At 38.9% G+C, this 11,949-nt stretch overlaps 1 protein-coding gene and 1 long non-coding RNA gene across 4 annotated transcripts in view; one reads left to right on the top strand and one right to left on the bottom strand.

The window, feature by feature from the left end:
- Positions 1 to 2,391: 2,391 nt before the first annotated feature.
- Positions 2,392 to 6,894, bottom strand: LOC309835134. 2 transcript variants are annotated; one of them, XR_014297939.1, is made up of 4 exons: positions 6,760 to 6,884; positions 6,495 to 6,541; positions 5,375 to 5,562; positions 2,392 to 3,065 (listed from the first exon to the last, which is right to left on the bottom strand). It is a non-coding gene; the product is annotated as an uncharacterized lncRNA (long non-coding RNA). The 2 variants fall into 2 exon arrangements; XR_014297938.1 differs by lacking the exon at positions 6,495 to 6,541 and having other exon boundaries at positions 6,760 to 6,894.
- Positions 6,895 to 7,535: 641 nt separating this feature from the next.
- Positions 7,536 to 11,949, top strand: part of RIPK2 (receptor interacting serine/threonine kinase 2) — a gene marked incomplete at its 5' end in the record, with an annotated part of 30,297 nt that continues 25,883 nt past the window's right edge. The window contains one exon of one of the 2 annotated variants that reach the window (XM_082674974.1): positions 7,536 to 7,708. In XM_082674974.1, coding sequence (XP_082531100.1) covers positions 7,536 to 7,708 — 173 coding nt within the window. Of the gene's footprint in view, positions 7,709 to 11,061; positions 11,248 to 11,949 lie in introns of those variants that run through there. The other variant, XM_082674975.1, reaches the window with a different exon arrangement.

Below are 11,949 nucleotides of genomic sequence, written 5' to 3'. Positions count from 1 at the left end.
AAAAAGACCCTACACCATAGCTAAGTCCCTAGAGAAGTTAGAGGAGCCAGTTGTTTAACTGAAATGCAGACAGTGAGGGCTCCAGGCTGGGTAATAACTGCTCTATGAATCTAACAATGTCCTCTATCCAAAGACCACCAGGGACACATCTGCAGTTCTATAAATCTGGGTTTACTGACTCATTGCAAGCAGGAGTTATGTGTACCATGAGGAATCAGGACATCTCAGTAAGGATGTTAGAAATAATTTATTACAGGATTTGGACTTCTTGTAGGTGATTCTGAGGAGCATTCAAGGAAAACGGGTATCTTCCCTGCATTGGATGCTGTCTGGAAGCAGGAGTGATTCTCTGATCAGGTATCTTAATAATTTATATCTAGACAGTGAGAATAATGAAATTGAGATAAAGCTATAATTGGTAAAGAAGAAGCAGGCACTTATTATTAGCCAGTAAAGGGCAATGTTTGATCATTTTTGTGGTTTGAACAATGTTTTTACCTCTGTCTGTTCAAACATGATAATGAAGTGGTCTTATTTTTTCTTGCTCCACTACAGTGACAAAATAATCCTGTCTGAGGTTGATGTTCTATGGAAGTGTTTATATTGAACAGGAGAATGCCACAGATTCACTGGGAGTGCCAGGCCAGCTCCCAGCTAATAAGGGCTGCTTTTCTCTTTCTTAAACTAGGTAAGAATGTTTTGCTTGAAGGGCAGAGCTGGCCAGGAGAATAACTATTATTATTATTATTTACATAGATTGACAGGTTTATAACTTATAAAGTCTTTTATATTCATTGTATAACTTGAGTCTCTCAGAACAATCCTGGGAGACAGGTAGGCTATAGGGCCTCCACATCACACAACTCTAGGGGGCCCATTCATAATGTATTCCACATGAATGGCACCTCCCCAGTGTGAACAGTGTCCTTGGCAGGAGTTGTGCAACAAGGTTTCCCTGGCAGGGCAGACATTTCTATTCCTTTTTACAATTATAAAAATTAAGTCAAAGAAGCTTCCTGAGTGTTCCTTAGTTCCCAATAAACCTTCGAGTTCTCTCTGGCAACCTGTTCAGCTGCTGACATTGGATCCCTGCTTCAATCATGTTTCCGATTCCAAATTGCACCAGCCGGCGCTGTTATGACCTAGACCAGTGGTCCCCAACCTTTTTGGCACCAGGGACCGGTTTTGTGAAAGACAATTTTTCCCCGGACTGGGTGGGGGGGATGGCGAGCAATGGGGAGCGATGTGGAGCAGCAGATGAAGCTCTGCTCGCTTGCCAGCCGCTCACCTCCTGCTGCGCGGCCCAGTTCCTAACAGGCCTGTGCACCGGTACCAGTCTGCGGCCCGGGGGTTGGGGACTCCTGAACTAGACTATATTGGCTACTACCATAAGAAAAGCTCTGCCTTCTTCCACAACTTTGTCTATGCTTGCCCAAAAAAGGATACTAAAAAGGGTATTGAACTTATAATCTCTTTCATATAGCCACTGCCTAAAGCAGAAAAAAAAAAAAAGTGTGTCTTTGTCTCTGAGTGTGTGTGTGTGTATTGCCTAAAAAATATATCTTAGTATATTTTGCTAACAAGCTAGGAGTGACAGCTGGAGAAAATGATTTTGAGTTCTGAAGACATTTGAAAAAGCAAAATATCCTGCTTAATTCAGGAGCTAAAATTTTTAAATGCAGACTGAGCTACTGGTAACACATCTTTCCACACTCTTGGAAACCTGCCAAGTAAAATGTCAAAAGAAAATGGTATTTCCCATGAAATGTCCCTTAATAATAAATTTTTGTCCATCACTGTCTTTTTGTAGCTGGGAAATTCCCTCTTGCTACTAAATTCCTCTCCTGAGACATCATATAAAGTGAAACTGAAAATGTAATACCCTAGTGATACAGCAAGCAGTTCCCAGAAAGAATATGAGCTTTAATTCAAACAGATTTGTGCAGGAATCATGTCTCTGTAGTTTAAAAACTCTATGACTTTGGGCAGTTTGCCTTACCTCTCTTCATTAAATTACCATGCAGGCTTCTTTCCCCTAATTTCTGAGTGTGCCCTGGACCTCTCTACCAGAACATTTATCACACTCTACTGTAATTGTATGGTTAGGTTCTATCTCCCTTAGAACACTAAAAGCATTTTAAGGACAGAGACCATGTGTCTTTTGTTATCCCTGTATTTCCAGCACCTAGCATTATGGCACATAATATTTGTTAAATTTATTTGTTGTCTTAGGGAAGGTGAACTGGAGATCTGAAGAATCAGGAAGCCTTACTTCTCATTTACATACCTTTTTATAATTCTTGTGGTTCTTTGATATGGCAGTCCCTGGAAACTAATACACCCAGGTACAACTTTTTAAAACTTTTTATTTGGAGATAATAATAGACTCACAGGAAGTTGTAAAAATAATACAGAGAGGTTCCACATATCCTTCACCCATTTTCCCCCAATGGTTACCAGATGCTTTCAGACCAAAAAATAGAAAAAATTAGAATATGAGATGTTTTTAATTCTTGCATTTGTACTTTTTTAAGTGGTTTATTTTTCAACTTTTCTGTCTTGTTTCTAATTTTAAAGACTATGAGATATATCCCCTCTTTTTTTGGATTTCCTTCCCATTTAGGTCACCCCAGAGCATTGAGTAGAGTTCCTTGAGCTATATACAGTAGGTTCTCATTAGTTATCTATTTTATACATAGTAGCAATAGTGTATATATGTCAATCCCAATCTCCCAATTCATCCCACCCCCCCCCCCACTTCCTCCCTTGGTGTCCATACGTTTGTTCTCTACATCTGTGTCTCTATTTCTGCTTTGCAAATAATATCATCTATACCATTTTTCTAGATTCCACGTATAAACGTTAATATATGATATTTGTTTTTCTCTTTCCGACTTACTTCACTCTTTATGACAGTCTCTGGCTCCATCCACGTCTCTACAAATGACCCAATTTCATTCCTTTTTATGGCTGGATAATATTCCATTGTATATATATACCACATCTTCTTTATCCATTCCTCTGTCCATGGACATTATATGTATACATAAAGCTGATTCACTTTGCTGTACAGTAGAAATTAACACATTGTAAAGCAACTATACTCCAATAAAAATTAATTTAAAAAATAAAATTAGAAAAATAAATAAATAAGAACTTACAGGAATAAAAGGCATTGAAGTTAAAAAAACAAGCAAAACAAAAAAACAGACTCTGAGAGATTTCAAGCATGCCATTTCAAGCTACCATGTCCCTAAAATAGCACATGCAGATATAAATAACCTTTATTCTCAGTAAATGGAAAATATGACTTAATATGACTCTACAGAATTTTGAATAGATGAATTCAACATATAGGTGTGAAGCTTGTTTTTTAGCCTAATTTGCATAATTATTCTCATGTTCTTTGCTTCTCATTTAGTTGATGTGGTTTATCATTAGTATTCTTTAGGTTTCCTGTCATTAGCCATTCATTATGGGCATTAATTAAACAATGTACATATCACTAAGAATACATATTTTTAAGCTGTATAATAGTGAAACTATAATGAAAGCTAAAGGTTTGAGGCTGTGATAAACAAATTGAAGCCAGATATTTAGAAGGTCTGCAATAAAAAGAATCTTAGCATTTAAATGAGTTTAGAAGCACTGAAATACAGGAATCAGCAGATCAACATTATACTATCTATCTCGAAAAGAAATGAAATAAGGTATGTGGAGAAACAGCACTCTCATTTGTCTGCAGAAAAAGAAAACTGGAACAACCTCAGTGAAGGTCAATTCAACAATACAAACCAAAATTACAAATGAACATAACTCTTTTGTCCAGCAGTTCAGCTTCTAGGGCATATATATGGATACACTTGCACATGTATGAAATGACATATGTAATGATTACTTATTGCAGCATAATTTGTAATAGTAAATATGTGGAAAACAGCTAAGTGTCCACCAATGAGGGGTAAATTATGGCATATCTATCATTAAAAAAAAAAAATGAGAAAGCTTTTTATGCATTTGTATGGAAAGATATCTGAAATAGATTACTAAGTGAAAGACAAGCAAGGTGAACAGGTATATACTGTAATACTAATTAAATAAAAGTAAGAGACATAATATACACCCACATATATTATTTATTTTGTACTTAAACCTATTAACCTTTTATTGGAGTATAACATATATATATATACAGAAAAGTGCACATTGTGTAACCTCAAAGAATTTTCATAACTGAACATACCCGTGCAACTGGCACCAAGAGTCTAGGTCCTAGATCAAGAAACAGAACATTTCTATCACCCCAGAGGCCTCATCCTGTCCCTTCTAGTCACTATGACCACTCTACACGAGTAGACATTATCCTGATTTCTAAAAGCATAGGCTAGTTTTGCTTATTTTTGTACTTAATAGGAATTGACTCATAAAATGTATACTCTTCTGTGTCTAGCTTTTTCATCCAGTATTGTATTTGTGCAATTCATCAATATTGTACACTGCTCAATATCATTGCTGTTTAGTATTCCACTGTTTAAATGGGCCACGAATCACTTATCCATTCTAGTATTTATGGATATTTGGGTAATTTCCAGTTTGAAGCTATTATAAATAGCACTACTATGAACTTTCTAGTATATGCATATGCATGTCCATATACCTAGGCAAGGAATTGCTGAGGATCCACATATCTGCAATTTTAATAGTACTGCCATACAGTTTGCAAAATTGATTGTACCAATTGACACTCCCACCAGCAATGTACAAGGGTTCCAATTGTTACAAAACCTCACCCACACTTGCTATATTCTGTCTTTTTAATTTTAGTTATTCTTGTATTTGTGTAGTGATATTGCACTGTGGTTTTAACTTGTAGTTCTCTAATGACTGATGATGTCGAGCACCTTTTCACATTCATTTGCTATTTGCTATTTAGATATACCCTTGTGTGAACTACCTAGGTCTTTTGCCTAATTTTCTATTGAATTATCTGTCTGTTACACTTTTAAACTTTGAACCAAGTGAATACTAATTTTTAAAAATTTTAAAGTAATGCAATTAAAAATATAAATAAATTTTATAGTGCTCTATGCTGCATGTTCTCTCCTTCGAGATTTATAATATACTAGTATTTCAGAAGCTCTAAAAAGTCTTAAAATTTTCACCACCACAGAAGAGTTGGAGAAACACTGTTTCCATTCTTGTCTAATTTTTACTTTTCATGGAATTAATAATTGCTTCCTTTTTTTACTTGCTTATATTTTTTAAGTTCTCTCTCGAATTTTATCATGTATTTCATTAGATCTATCAAACATCTATCAATATAACTACCCAAATAGTCAAAATTAGTAATCTAAATAAATTCAATTACACTAACCAGTCTTTCTTCTTGGAGTCTGCCATCTTCCTTCTCCGGTGAAAACGACTGCTCTCTAATTCTGCCACATATCTTTCACCCTGGCATTTCCCTTCACATTCTCCTGGTCCTTTTTTCTGGATCCCATGTCTTTCTCTTTCTTGTCTTGCTCTCATGTTTTGTTGGAGCACATCCTCTAGTAACTTGCCCTAAAAAAAAAAAAAAAAAGGTGGATGGATGGATGGAAAATAAATGTTTTCATCCTTGTATATGTGAAAATGTTTTTATTCTATTCTTACACTTGATGGATAGTTTGACTATAGGATTCTAGGTTGGAAGTTATTGTCTTACAAAACTTGAAATTTCACTGTAGTGTTTTAGCATAAAAGTGTTATTGTTGAGAAACCCAATGCCATTCTAATTCTCATCCGTTTATTCCTGCTCCTTCCATCTGAAAACTTTTAGAATCTTCTCTTTATTCTTAGTGTTCTGATCTTTTTAATGGTGTGCTTTAACATAGGTCCTTTTTCAGTCACTGTGGGTAGCTGGTGGGTCCTTTAAATATGAACATCTTTGTCTTTTGGTCCTGGAAGAAATTCTTGAATTATTATTTTGATCATTTCCTCCCTTCTTAATTTTTGTTCTCTTTCTCTAGAATTCTGTTTGTAAACTGACTGGATGAATGAATGAATGGGAAAAGTTTTCTGAGCACTTTTTGTAGCAAAAAGCTTATTAAGGAATGAACCATAGATTATCAGACCATATCTTTAAAGCTAAGTATTTTATTTTAAATTATCAAATTTTAAAACACACTCTTTCATTACAGCTTCCATTTATTGTAAAATGTAACACTGCTACTCTCATTTCAGGCAATACAAAAATACAGGATGCACTGATTTTCTGTAGGCAGAAATCCCTGATTGAAGTCAGGCATTCCCTATTACTTTTGCTTTAGAATTCATTAAATGCCTAGCATGGACTTGGTATTGTGTATAATATTTGCACCACACTTTGCAAAATAGTCATTTCAGGTGTAGAAAAGTGTTTGTTTAAGGTAAAAAGATCTTTGCAGTCTTTTTTGGTTGGCATTAAACACAGCATTCTTCCCAGATCTATAAGAAAGAAATGTTTGCAGTCTTACCTGGAATCAAGGGAGGGACTCTCTCAAGGTTACTTTTCAATCTCTGTCTGTAATTATGGACGTCAGGAGAGGAAAAAAAAAAAGAGAGAGAGAAGAATACGTCCCTAGTAGAGAAGCACTCAACAGGAACTAAACATCTGAACGTTTAGACAGGATTAAGCTCTGACAGGGCTTATCAACCACCCCCACACGACTGAAGTAGTTGGAAGTGAGGTTAGATTGGAGTCCAGGTACGCAAGTGAATCTACACCCCTACCTGACTCACCGGGCTGAGAAGTGCGGAGCCCTAGTAAGTCACCACCGCACGTCCTCAAAGGGCTTTCCGCGCAGGCGCGGAGTCAGGAAATGGCAGCTGCCACACCCACCCCGCTACCTCTGTCTGGTGTTTGGCGACTCCCGGAAGACGCGCCGATGGGACCAGAGGACATTCCTCCTGGGTGGGAAGGTCCGCTGACTGGGTGTGAAGCTGCGGAGAGGCAATTTCCCCAAAAGAAAACCTTTCCAACCTTGTGGGTTGGGGGGAGAGAAGACAAATTGAGCGCCCCTGGCTCACTTCCCTACTTCGAAGCCCCCGCCCGAGCCCCGCCGGTGTGGCACACGTCGTCTGGTCGCCACAAGGCGGAGATCTCGGGCCTGAGGCCGAGGCCGGAGCCTTGCTGGGAGGATCGCGGGCCAGTGGCCCTCATCCCCGCCTCGGCATCCGCCGCTGACGTCGCCTGAGAAGTCTGGGGAGGGAGGAGCTCCGAAAGGCGGGCTCGGGTGGCTGGCAGCGCCTGGGAGGGCCAGGTTGGAGAGAGGAAGCTCCTCCCCTGTGCGCCCCGCCGCCGCAGAGTTGACCAGTCTCTAGAAGAGAAGAGTCCGCTCCGGCTCCGGATAAGCTGCGGCTTGGCGTGGGCTGCGCGGAGAATGGACGGCCTCGTGACCTAATGTCCGGCAGGCTGTAGGGCCTGCCGACCCGGCTCGCGCAGGGGGTGGAGCCGCGGGAGCGGCGGGCACTTCCGGAATCGACCGGCTGCCTGAGTGCCCGCGCCACCCGCTACCATGAACGAGGAGGCCATCTGCAGCGCCCTGCCCACCATCCCGTACCACAAGCTCGCCGACTTGCGCTACTTGAGCCGCGGCGCGTCCGGCACCGTGTCTTCTGCCCGCCACGCAGACTGGCGCGTTCAGGTGGCCGTGAAACACCTGCACATTCACACCCCGCTGCTCGACAGGTAGGGCGCCCTGGCGGCTCCACCGCGGATCCCCGAAATCTGCGTTCTCCACCCCACTGGCTCTAACCCCCGGCAAGCGGGCTCTGAAGCCCAAGCGACGGTGACCACTTGGGATCGGCCGCACACCTCGTCACCTCTAGGCAGCCGTTCAACGCTTGGGCTAACATGGTGGGGAGAGCAGGCTTCTCTGTAGATGCAGCAATCACGCTTCTTTTCACTGCCCTCTCCTTTTTTTCTTACTCCTGGGCCTCCTTTCTCCAGACACCAAATATCAGCAATCACAGCCCAACTCTAAACGTCCTCTTTATTGAAGTTGGGTTCTGTTTGCTTTGTTTTTCCCTTTTTTTTTTTGAAGTCGAATTTTAGGGCTGCACTGCCCAATAGGTAGCTCTTAGCCACAGGTGGATATTACTTTTTTTTTAAGTGGCTATTAGAAAATTTCAAATTGTATATGTGGTTCACATTATATTTTTATTGAACAGCACTGCTGTAGAGTCTGGGACGTTTTGGTTTGGGCTTTTTGTTGTTTTTGGTTTACACATGTAGGCATGAAAGTTTAGATATCAAACTCAATTTAGTTTCTCCTCTTACCGTCACAGGGAAGGAAGCCTGTCTCTAGAGGAAACTTGTATTATTTTTGCTAACAATAAACTGAAATCAGAAAGCTGTTAAATGACCAAAACTTTTGAATGTGTCTCCCATCCTGGAACAAGTTTAGTGCAATGTCCAGATTTCAGGGGAAGGCTAGATTAGTTCCTGTTTCCAGAAAAACCTTTCAACCGTATATATTAATCAATGAGTCTAGTCACTAGTCTTGTGTATTTTCCTTCCAATAGGAATTTAACTAGGCCCTGCATTCAATTCTTAGTGAGTTAACATCCATGATTGCAACATTCTCCTCTCCTCCCCCTATAACTAAAGTGAAAATACATCATGCTAGATGCCTGATTAGCTAGAGGCTGTCAGTATCCAACAGCAGATAAATTCCTCAGCTTCAGCCCTGCTAATGGTATTGACTTTCATCTGCCTGTGGCTTTTACTTGCTCTCTTGCTATCAGGCTTGGATGGGCTAGATCTCACAGTAAGTTTGAGACACCTCTAGAAATTGTTCCTGCTTTTTGTGTACCATAATCCTGATTTAGTGATATACGGGGTATATTTACCCAGGGTCTTGAATTCTGTGGAGCAATTACTGGGAAATTATGTGTATGTAGTCAACTTTGAAAGGTGGTGGTTGATTAGAGAGGGTAGATGTATTTTAGAATCAACTATTAAAATATGTGGAAATCTAGCACTGATGGACTCCTTAGGTATTTTAAAGGAGATTGATCCTCCCATTTTGGATGCTGCTTCTCAAGATTTTAATTTATCTAAGTTTTGTGCCATTTGGGGCCAAGAAATGAAGGGAGTTCCCTTTCGTGCTCATTAACAATTTCATCTTCTAAAATTCTTCACTAAATCGGATAGGAAATTAATTCTGCCGTCAAAGACGCCATAAGGACCAGTGCAACACTCTGGCATTACTGCATCACATTTTTCTTCCACTTGTTACCTAGAATGTTAACATTAGCAGTATTTATGTAGTCTGAGCATAGGACTGGGCTATGCAGTTGACTCACAGGGTGTTTTATGTCTTCACTTATAAAGTGGGAATAACAGATACATGTACTTCTTGGGCTCTGGTGTGGATAATGTTTGCATTGTTCTTTGAGATCACAAAAGAAAAATAAGTTTATGTGCTGTAACATGTTCTTATTTTAGTGATTGGTAAATTATTCTCTGTAACCTGACTTCTGCCCAACGAGTGGACCTTCCCCAACAATCTCCCAACTCCTTATGCGTAGATGAGTCTGACAGCTTGTTCAAATACCTTGTGTAAACAGTGTAACTGTTTTGTAACTGAAATTTGTTATGGGTAATTTTGGTAATATGCCTATAAAAGCTGTTTTACATTTTATTTTTTTAATATAAAAACCTATTTTTAAACTGTTTTGGCTTTTTCTGTTTTCCCACTCATTCTTCCTGAAATCTGACTTCAAGAATTTTCCTTCTCTGATTAAGCAGTGAGTGGAAAAAACAAAGGCTTTAGAGTCCCACAATTGCAATTCAAATCTGACTCCAAATCTGCCACTTATTGTTGGCATGACCAGTAGAAATTATTAATTTATGTGAGCCTTCATGCTCTCATATATAAAGTAGGGATAATGAAACCAACTGTAGTAAAGTGGCCAACACATCATAGGATCACAAGAGAAGGAAGAATGCATCATACTCTTAATGGGAGGAGGAATTAGTATATTAAGTATCACTAAGATATCCCCTAGCATGCCCTCTCTATAATTCTTTCTCAGAGTATCCAGGAACCTTCCCAGCAAAGGTGCTACTCAATAACTGTCTTGTTGACCTACATTTCATGAGGCAAATACAGACCTGTTTCAGCTTAGGAAATATAAATTTAATTAAAGCAGGTCTCACAAACTGGTATAATTGGTTGCCTCACAGTTGGGATATTAAGTGGCTGAAGAGCAGGGAGAAGAAGAGAAACTCTTTATGCATTCTTGTAATTCTTGAATTTTGAAACATGTAAGTATATTACCTCTTCAAAACATAGATGACTAAGATTTTTTTGCTTTATTTTGCTTATTGTTTGTTTTTAAAGGAGGCTTCATAGTCTGGTCTGGAATGTCTGTTGCTTATCTTATTTCAGCAGCCATTCATCAAGAGCTTGGGTGGTTTAAACACCAACTAATCATCATTGTTTACCTAATAAGCTTCTCCTAGAGACAGTTCTCTTTCTATTACTGCTGCTACCAATACCAAATCGTCCATGGAAAAAAATTGGTGACAAATGCAGTTCCCTTCATATATATGTACACACACACATACGTATACACACACATACATACACACACATATACACATATATATATGTATATACCTCCCTTAGTCAATCAGGTCAATCAGTCAGCCACCAGAGCCTGGGTATTCTATTCAGCTAGTGTTTTTCTTTCTATTTACACTGCAACCTTTATAGTTTCAGACTCTCATTGCTTCACATCTTAACTAGTATTATAATCTTCTAATACCTGGCTTTCAAACTCTACCTCCTTCTGCTGATCCTACACCTTGCTGCCAAGTTAATCATCCTAAAAGTTTGTTCCACTCCTGTCACTCCTGTGCTCAATAACCTGTAGTCACAACTCAGTGACTACCAAATCAAGTGTAAATGCTCTCACCTGGCTTTAAGGCTCTGCGATGAGGCCCTACCCTACCCTATTCACCTTCACTCCCTTTACACACGCTGTTACACATCCTGATTCATATTAAACAATTTGTCATTTTCCAGATATAGCCTGTACTTTAACTTCCTTGAGTTCATTTGATACACATCTATTAGACAAATTCTGTGTGCCAGGTACTGTTCCAGATCCTGGGGAGACACAGATGAAAAAGAAAGGCAAAATCTCTCCCATCTTGGAGAGGGACCACATATCTTGGATGCCCTTTTTCCAGTGGTTGAAATTCTATCCATCCTTAAGGTACTGTTGACATCTTTCTCTAAAGGCTGTAGCAACTCCCTAGCCCAGATTTACTAGTTCTCTGAGCTCCCTATATTTATTTATTTATTTGCTTGCTTATTTACTTGTTTTTGATGGCGCTTATCATATTCTGCCTTATATTTTAAGTATTTGGTTTTCTTTTTTTATTTGCTTTTCTTATTTTTTAACTTTATTGAGGAATAATTGACAAATATAATCGTATATATTTAAAGTGCAAAACATGATTATTTGCTATACATATACATCATCATGGAATAATTACCAATATCAATATAATTAACACATCGAAAGACATACAAATGACCAATAGGTATATGAAAAGGTGCTCAACATCACTAATCATTGGAGAAGTGTAAATCAAGACCACAGTGAGTACTTATTTTTCTTAAAAAGATTTCTGGACAGTTTGAGGTCACAGACTATGTGTTTTGTTTTTTGGTTTTTTTAAACTTACTAGTCTCCATAATGCTGAGCACAGTTCTTTATTCATAATAAATGTTCAATATTTATTTGTTTTATGAATGAAAAATCAGATGAACCTGGGATCCAGAGTTAGCCCAGGGATCCATTCTAAGCATTTACCTGTTCTCAGTGTCCTTTTCCTGTGTTCCAGTATATAATTTCTAAGCATTATTGACCCTTATGCAACTATTATCATCTAGTCATTAAAATCTACAACAC

Source organism: Grampus griseus (genome assembly GCF_964374135.1).
Source record: "Grampus griseus genome assembly, chromosome: 17".
NCBI classification, from domain to species: domain Eukaryota; kingdom Metazoa; phylum Chordata; class Mammalia; order Artiodactyla; family Delphinidae; genus Grampus; species Grampus griseus.
This window is presented reverse-complemented; position numbering and strand designations above follow the sequence as displayed.